Source organism: Pseudophryne corroboree, chromosome 6, assembly GCF_028390025.1.
Source record: "Pseudophryne corroboree isolate aPseCor3 chromosome 6, aPseCor3.hap2, whole genome shotgun sequence".
Taxonomy (NCBI): Eukaryota; Metazoa; Chordata; class Amphibia; order Anura; family Myobatrachidae; genus Pseudophryne; species Pseudophryne corroboree.
Genome location: NC_086449.1, coordinates 17,941,259 through 17,950,716, shown reverse-complemented (window position 1 = coordinate 17,950,716; position 9,458 = coordinate 17,941,259). Strand labels below are relative to the sequence as shown.

The 9,458-nt window shown below is 37.6% G+C and overlaps 1 protein-coding gene across 1 annotated transcript; it reads right to left on the bottom strand.

Moving 5' to 3' along the window:
- Positions 1 to 6,344: 6,344 nt before the first annotated feature.
- LOC134934071 (olfactory receptor 11L1-like) lies at positions 6,345 to 7,271 on the bottom strand. Its single transcript, XM_063929581.1, has one exon. It carries the CDS (start codon positions 7,269 to 7,271, stop codon positions 6,345 to 6,347), a length of 927 nt encoding a protein of 308 aa, XP_063785651.1.
- Between the last annotated feature and the right edge of the window lie 2,187 nt (positions 7,272 to 9,458).

Below are 9,458 nucleotides of genomic sequence, written 5' to 3'. Positions count from 1 at the left end.
TGGGCAGCAAAATGGAGAATGATGTTCAATATAGACAAATGTAAGGTACTGCACTTTGGTAGCAAGAACAAAAATACTACCTACATACTAAATGGGGAAAAACTAGGGGATTCCGTAATGGAACAATATTTAGGTGTTCACATAGATAACAAACTTAGCAGTAGCACCCAAAGTAGGAATGCAGCAAAAATGGCAAACAAGGTATTAGCATGCCTAAAGCGGGGAATTGATGCAAGGGACGAGAATGTTATACTCCCATTATATAAATCACTTGTGAGGCCACACCTTGAATACTGTGCACAATTATAGGCATCATACTACAAAAAGGATATCCTGGAACTAGAAAAGGTTCAGAGATGGGCGGCCAAATTGTTTAAGGGGATGGAGATGCTAGAATATGAGGAAATGCTTGCTATGATAGGTATGTTTACACTGGAAGAAAGAAGATTAAGAGTGGACATGATTAACATTTACAAATATATAAGGGGTCAATACACAGAGCAAGTGGGGGATTTGTGTTTGGCAAGATCATCACAAAGGGCATATGGACAACCGCTTAGGTTAGAGGAGAGGAGATTTTGCACACAGTGGGGTAAATGTGGGAGTTTTTTTTAGAATTGGTGATATGCCCATAGCAACCAATCAGATTCTAAATATTATCTTCTAGAAGCAGCTATATAAATATTAAGTAGAATATGATTGGTCACTATGAGCAATATCACCATTTAAAAAAAAAATACCACCTTAGTAAATTTAACTCAGAAACGGAAAGGTTTCTTTACAGTAAGGACAATATGTATTTGGAATTTCCTGCCTGAGACAGCAGTAATGGCAGACTCGGTCACTACTTTTAAGAATGGGCTAGATAAATTCCTAATGGATAAGAATAGACAGGGTTATGGTGTGTAAATCATGCACTATAGTAATATATATATATATATATATACACAGTAGGAATTGACATAATGGCTAAACATTCACCACAGTTAAAATTAGTCTTAAAAATATAATAGTGTAGGAGACCACTTACAGGTTGAACTCAATGGTCAAAATGTTTTCAACATCAGAAACTATGTTACTATGTTGCTACGTTGGTGACATACCAGCAGATATGGCAGACTGTGTTACATCTGAGTGCCGCTGGATGGCTGACCAAGTGGTAATATGTCCAATACCACTGGAAACCTAGTGCACTTTAAGTTCTATTCATTCAGTGAATAGGCTGTCTTATTCTATTTAATTCTGTATTTCTTGAATTTATTTTGTGAGATATACCATGTTATTTTTATATACTGTATCTGTTAAGTGCATTTTTTATATATATACCCCTGGGAGGTTTATACATTTTTTTGAAATAGTATTAATCTATATTAACTGTTGTCATATGTATTGTTAAGCACTGCCTGTGTGTTATATACATTATGCTACAGTCAGTTATCAATATATGTGAACGAGCACCATTATGGACTAAATTTATTTACTCTATAATTACTAAACTCTTCTCTAACCATAGGTGGAATAAACTTCTCCTGCAATGGAAAAATAGATATCCCTTCCCTTGTTGAGTCTACGCAACAATTATTTTACCATGAGAACTTTAAATTCCACATATCTACAGCAGGTACACTTATACACACTATAAAGAGCTTACGTATCACAAGCTCAACATGACACATCCATAACAGGAGAATTCCCTAAGTGCAACTATCGTATGACCTCCTTCAATCAAAGTCACTGGCAGTGTGGACATATTTGGCACTTTTGGAACAAATTTATCACCTTTATTAACACTTTACTCCACATCATAGTAGTGCATGACCCATTAGCGTGTTTATGTGCAAACCTCTCATGTTGGGACATAGGTAGCCACCAAAATGAGATTCTACCAAACCTTACAATCCTTATTACATTATCCAAAAAGATAATCCTCACTCATTGTACATCCAGGTCAAAACCTTCAATGATGGAGGTTCATAGAAAGTTGATGCAAAGCTTATATTTTGACTGAAAATCGGCACTAATATTGAGTTTGGTGCATCTAGGTTCTTTAAACAGCGGGGAAATTACATTAAGTCTTTCCCTACGACATCCAAACCCAAATATTTAAAGTGTTTGATAAGACAGAATGGTATTTAGTCAGACAGTTGTCATTAGATTCTTTATGCTTCATCCCATTTTCCTAATGTGTCTTATCCCATCCCTGTGTTGTTCTCAAAGATTGACATACAGTATGTGAGAGAAAATACCTTATTGCTATGGAGATACTGGATCCTTAACTTTGAGTGTATTTGTTTTACTATCGACAAACCATCCTGTACTTGAATTTGTGTGCAGATTCCTGAAGAATGCCATCCGTTAATCATCAACTGCAACGTTGTCATGAACTGTAACTCTTTAACTCTCCTGGTTGGTTTGATTTTCTCTACCTATTATAACTTTTGTTATATAATATTTAAAAAAAAAACCTAAAAAACAACAACAGTGACTTGGGTGATAATGATGATGAGAATGATGATGATAACAACTTCCAACTGTGACTATGATTAACAAAACTGTTAGCCTTCAACCCATGTGTAGCATGGTTTAACCAAATCACAAAGATATTTTATTATGGGAGCTGTGATAAAAGCACTGGTTAAGTGATAAACGGGAGATACGTTTGTCCCAGATTTTTTACTTACTGTATATACTGTATTTTAAACCACCAGGAAAATGTATGCTTGTACAAAGCAGACTTGATTAGAGTTTGGACTTTTAGTAAAAGCTGGTTAAGGGATCCAGGAGGTATGGAAGGAGAGAGAGAGCGGGCTTCATCAAAGAGGTCCATTTTGGGTCTTTAAGGTCTTTGACCTGAGGGAAGGCTAATTATTACATTCCCCTGTATGAGGTTGATATAAGCTGTGTCAGGGCTTTGCATAGGGCCTCACTACCTGGGAAAACAAGGCATGTTATGAGACACTGTAATTTGCTGACTTTAAGTACTGTGCACATGCTTATGTTTTTGAATAGGCATTAGGGCCTACCACTCTGCGGGAGTGAATTTATTTGTTTAGTCAGTGTCCAGACAGGTTAAGATTTATTTTTAAGTTTTGTGTTTTTATACTGCACAATAAAACTAGCCACAGCTAGACTACACAAAAATCCTGGACTGGGGTGCTGTTTTCTTGGCTGCTGTGTGATTGGGGATGCTCATATACCCAAGGAGATGGAAACCCTACTCCGATCTCCTCACAGAGCCCAAACATACCAATTACTTTAGCCTCAAGTGCGGCAGCCCTGTTGGTGAAGTACTTGGTTTGTTAAACTGTGTATGCTATTTTTTAATATACAGTACAAGGGTGGGTGGGAGAGTGAAAGGACCATTCCATCATGCACCACATTTTATTATGGGCTTTACCAATATAGTTTGCTTCTGGCAGGCAGCGTATATTACTATAATTTACTGGGGCATTGATATTCTATATATTTTAAAACCATCAATCACTAATTTCTAATCCACTCTGAATACTTAACTAGGAATAATCTACAGTATACAATAAAAAAATCTCCACCAATTCTAAAGCAATTTAGACGTTAATCCCATGAAGAGAAATAATAAGATAAATAATTAAAAAAAACAACACAGAATAGTGTGTTACTCTTTTTAATATATACAGTACTGTGATAGTGCAAATACAATTTGGTCTAAATGTACAGACTAATTAGAGTAAACATATACAGCTGTCTACACTCTTGCAAAAGGTGCAAAGGGTCAAACATGACCAGTTGTATAGGATGTTTAGGATTAAGAACTGGATGGTCTAGATAATTAAAGGTATAATATTTTATCTGCTCATAATTTTCAGGTTGCTTTATAGAAAATTGCATTACCAACTGTCATAATCAGGCCACTCATTTTAGATGGAACATTGCTAATATTGATCCCCATTTAGTTTGACAAACACTAAATTATCTAAACCATTATAGCAGTTCAGTCTAAATTTTAGTTATCCATTACAGCAGATTATCTTCTTAATTTACTGCTAGCAGAGAAAGACAATACAGCATTATAGGACATAATCAGTGGTGGATTGGTGTGAAGGTTTCCGCTTGGCCCGTCCTATGTATCCCTCTAAGCCAGGCTGCCCGGCCAGTTCAAATTGCTTGCCATGGCTGATGATGACTGCCATGACTGGAGCCCAGGAAGCAGTCACTAGCAGCTGTCCTTCAATTAAAATGGCCACAGGAGGGCTTTTGCACATGCCCAGCTGCAGCAGCTCTTCCCATGGGCCTTTGTTGAGTTCCATGAGCTCTAGCAACTTGTGGTCCCATCCCTCTTCCCTTTGCAGCAAGGGCACCTCCTCCCCCCCACCAATAGCCAGGCTAACCAGTCTCCATAGTCCCTATATGAGGGGCAAAAACATAGGAAGGACAGTTTGCTCAGCCTTGGCTGTCCCTGGGCTGGCTGCATATGGATGCTGGTAGCTAGGGGGTGACACCAAATCCACCTACCTCTAAAATGAAGTATATCTCTAAAAGAGATGCAGAGACATTTCTCTACATCAGCAATGAGGCTGCTAATACCCCTCCTTCAGCTGAATGCGGACAGATGGGGTCATGGGGAAGTGCACCTCATCCTTAAAAGACATAATGATCTCTGGGTCCTCTGGCATTAGAAAGCAGAGATTGCAACTGCAGCAGCTGATCCCAGATACAGACAGAAACAGGCACAAGGTACATACTAGACACTTATGAGATGGTGCCGACCAGTAGGAGAGTGTAATAAGAATTTTGAAAGGAATGTAAGCAGTAATTAATGATGGCGGAGGGGGTGCAAATGTGCAGGTCAAATTGAAGACATGGACATAGACTTGTATGGAGGGGTCTCAAATAACATTGTTGGAAGTGGAACTCTAAAAACACATATGGGGGATGCGGTGCTCCAAAAAATATAGATGATAGGGTGCACTGCAAGCAGCAGAATACAGACAAGAGAGGCACTCTAAGGAGAGATGGGGAGGCACTATAATTAGAATACAGACAAGGTGGGCACTTACAAGAGAAAATTCCTGGCGCTATGATTAAACAGGTGTGTAAGCAGCTCTCTCAGGGGTAATTGGTATTTCACCCCTGAAATAGAACAGGAAGACCAAAAAAATGAGAAAGCGCTATTCACATCTGATGTGGATTTTATTTTTCATTCATTATCAGTTTTTACTAAAAGCACATTAAATGTATTCAATGCCGGCCGGCAATACACAAGAAAAACAATAAAATATTACAATAAAATCAATAATAGTATTCTAGACATAACCTTTCATCAACCTTTCACAATACGCAGATGAAAGGTTATGTCTAGAATACTATTATTGATTTTATTGTAATATTTTATTGTTTTTCTTGTGTATTGCCGGCCGGCATTGAATACATTTAATGTGCTTTTAGTAAAAACTGATAATGAATGAAAAATAAAATCCACATCAGATGTGAATAGCGCTTTCTCATTTTTTTGGTCTTCCAGGTGGGCACTTAATGGAGAATACAAACAGGGGGAAGAAAATAAATAGGAGAGTACAGACAAGGGAGGAAATCCATTGAGCAGGAGGCATCAATCAGCATCCCACCATTCACTGCATGCATATCAGCATTTATTAATGCTGTATGCATGAATAAAGTCACAAAGGATAGCTCTTGGGGTAAGACATATAGGACGTAGGATGCAATCCTGCGATCAGCACCTGTTCTGTTCATGCACAGAAGCACATGCTTAAGCAATCCAACTTGAATCAGGCCCTCTCTCTTGACTTTTTCTTTTCCATGCTGCGAGTTGCCATTCTGTGCTTCTCCTAAACATATAAATGTCTAAATATACATATACAGTACAGGTGATGAATGGTATGCAATCCTGACATTTGTCATCCCGACCATAGGACCAAACACGGCGGGTTAGGTTTAGGGAAAGGAAGGAGGGGAGAGGTTTAGGTGACAACTGGGGGGATTAGGGATAGGCTGCAGGGGGAGGTTATGGTTAGGCTGCTGGGAGGTAGGGTTAGGCACCCCTGTAGGAGGTTAGGGTCAGGCTGCGGAGGAGGAAGGGTTTGGTTTAGGCAGAGGGGATGGGGGTTAGGATTATGCACCTCCGGGGGGGGGGGGGGGTTAGGGTCAGGCACTAAAGGGGGATGTTAGGTTTAGGCTGCGGGACCAGAGGGTTAAGGTTAGGGGTTAGGAGAGAGTGGTGAATACCATCTCATCACCCCTGTCGGTATTGATATCATTGGGAATCCAGCATTAGTATTATAAATGCTAGGATCCTGTGCGCCGGTAATTCCTACTGAATCCTTATGAATATATCAGTAATTTGTATTTTAGACTGAACTGGAGTAACATATATATTTTCTAAAAGCTTCTTTGAAGTCTTTGTTCCTCAAAGTGTATATTATTGGGTTAAGCATTGGTGTAAAAGCAGTGTATAAAAGAGAAAGGACCTTGTTCACAGTTAATAACTGTCCCCTGGGTGGAACAACGTAAACAGAAATAAGTGTTCCATAAAATATGGACACCACAGTCAAGTGAGAGCTGCAGGTGGAGAAGGCTTTCTTCCTTTTCGTGATGGATGGGATCCGTAAGATGGTTAATACAATATAGACGTAAGACACAACAATTACAATGAATGGGAAAATGATTACAGAAACAGTAATTATGATAGTCTGCATGTGAACTATGGAGATATCTGAACAAGCAAGATTGATTAGAGGAGTAAAATCACAGAAGAAATGGTCAATGACGTTTGCTCCGCAGAATGTTAAATTACACATGGCGATGGAATTGACGATAATCATGAAGCAACTCAACAGCCAAGCAAAAATGATAGCTTTAATACAAAACATGTCATTCATTGTTGAGCTATATAGAAATGGTTTGCAGATGGCCAGGTACCGATCATAAGACATTACTGTCAGAAGAAGACATTCCCAGGCTTCTACATTGGCGAAGAAGAAAAATTGGGCAATGCAACTTTTCAATGACATTGTGCTTCCTTCATGCAGTACTATAGAGAACATATTAGGAAGAATAGCCGTAGTCAGTAAGATGTCAGATAAAGACACTTGTGAAATAAAGATGTACATAGGAGAATGAAGGTTCCTGCTTAATGAAACTAAAGTAATAATTAGCACATTTCCACAGATAGTCAGACAATAAATAATGAGCATTGAGAAGAACAGCAACATTTTGAACTGATGAAGACCTTGAAATCCAATAAGAAACACATAGGTGATATTATTCTTATGCATCTTCTGTAAATGAAACTAGAAACTCTTAATATATAAAATACTATTATGTATTTCATTGACATAACTTTAAATAATAAAATTTATTTTTGGAGCCATTCATCACAATGTCCCTGTATATCAGACAGACATTGCATTGAAAGTGTGAGACATTGAAAGATCTTAATTTGACATTTAAATGAGTAATCAGTGTTTCTATATAACCAAGATCTGTAGGCTATTTCCACCAAATCATAAAACGAGTAGAGAGCTTAAAGATGTTTGGGAAAAGGTGCAGTTGTAATGGAGCTCTTCAAATGAGTTACATTTTAAAAAGAAAGATTTAAGTAACATCGGAAAATTAAATTCACGTTTTGCTGAGAAAATAAAAATTAGCTCTCAAATGTATGATAGAGCAGGCTTGTTCTATGTTTAGTCCTTATAGATAGATGGAGTCGGTAAAAGGACTGTTAATTGTGGAAGAGCATGCTAAAGTATTCACAACATACAGTATTGTAGTGAGGCCAACCTGTGAAAGGAAAGAATTGAGGTGATACATATTGGGTGATAATTGCTTTAAATGTTAGTTGTAGAATATTTTTCTTTATTGATCTACAGCTGCTTTGTAGTGTGTCCTCATCTGTCCATGTGCTTCCCTCCTCTGCCTGTTTAGTGCCCTACAAAGTTTGCATAGATCCCGTTCCTGGTCATATGAAGTTTTTCCATGGCCATTTGCAACCTCTTCATGGTCAAATAGAGTTTTCCATAGCCATATGGAGCCAATACATGGCCTCGTAGATCCTTTATTTTCCACTCATCACCCATAAAGTGCCTCACTACCCCATATATTATCCCTATCTCATGTGTGCAACCATAACTATTTCTCACTACCTATTAATGTTCCCCCTCCCGATGACCATGTGTCATGCCTCCCTGTCCCTTGCAATCCTATTATACAGCATGCTGCCACCTCCAGTCTCAGTCACCTCTGCCCCATAGGTCAATATTACATGACTAGTCATTTAGTCCAAACTGAAACCCCATGAAAGGGATGCTGACCTTCTTGTACATGGCAACTATATAACACTGGGACATTAGAGTACAAATGTCAGGATAATGGGGTAAATGTATGAAGCAGTGATAACTGTGGAGTTGTGAGCCAGTGGAGAAGTTGCCCAATGCAACCAATCATCATTGATGTAACATTTATAATTTGTATACTATAAAATTATGCAGAGCAGCTGATTGGTTGCCATGGGCAACTTTTCCACTGGCTCACTTCTACACTCTTATCACTGCTTCATACATTTACTCCATTGTCACTTGCTCAGTGGAAAAAAATGATCAGGTATAGATAATAGATTAGTAGAGAGGAAAAACTTGAGATTACAGTAACCAAAGATTAGTTATACAGTATTGTAATATCAATAGCGATGTGTCATCATACACCTTTTCCTTTTGCACCACATGGTGTGAGTAAGTAATATTCACATTAGATTTATTGTCATCATTTTATTTGTTCTTCTACGCTTCCTTATTTTTAGTTAAATGAATCTGTTCATATTAAAGTCATTGATTTAGTCACACCTGCTTAGGCAACACCAGACCTTTAAATAAATGCTTTATATACAGATATGTGTACAGGAAGTCCATGAAGTGAGGATTAAAGTTGATGGACAAATCACATAGATGAATACAAAGTTATAAATGTCATAGTCACCTCTTTAATTCAATAGAACTTTTAATTTCACATAAAATGTGTCTAAAAAAGCAATATTGATAAAGTAAAATAGCAAACTATGGTGTTCTATGGACTATGGTCACAACGTAGACCTCTAAGTCTATTTGAAACACTAGTCCTTAACATCTAGCATGAGTTTTCGACATATTGAGAATATTGGTGGTCTACCGACAATTGTTTGATTTTGTGAACAATAAATGTTCCTGTAGATGCAGTTGTCTGTGTTACAGGTTTAGTTTGGGTTTGGTAATGACTGAGCCACTATTCCAAATTGCAATCAGTGAAGAACCTGTGGAATGAATACATGATTTTGATTATTATTATTATTATTATTATTATTAGGAAGATAAAAATGTAAGCACATGCAATTCATAATTTGATAAAAACACACTGGTCAAATTGATAAAATGATCTAATATTGTAATACATATCACTGAAGTGTTAAATAATATAAGCAAAAGGGAAGAGAA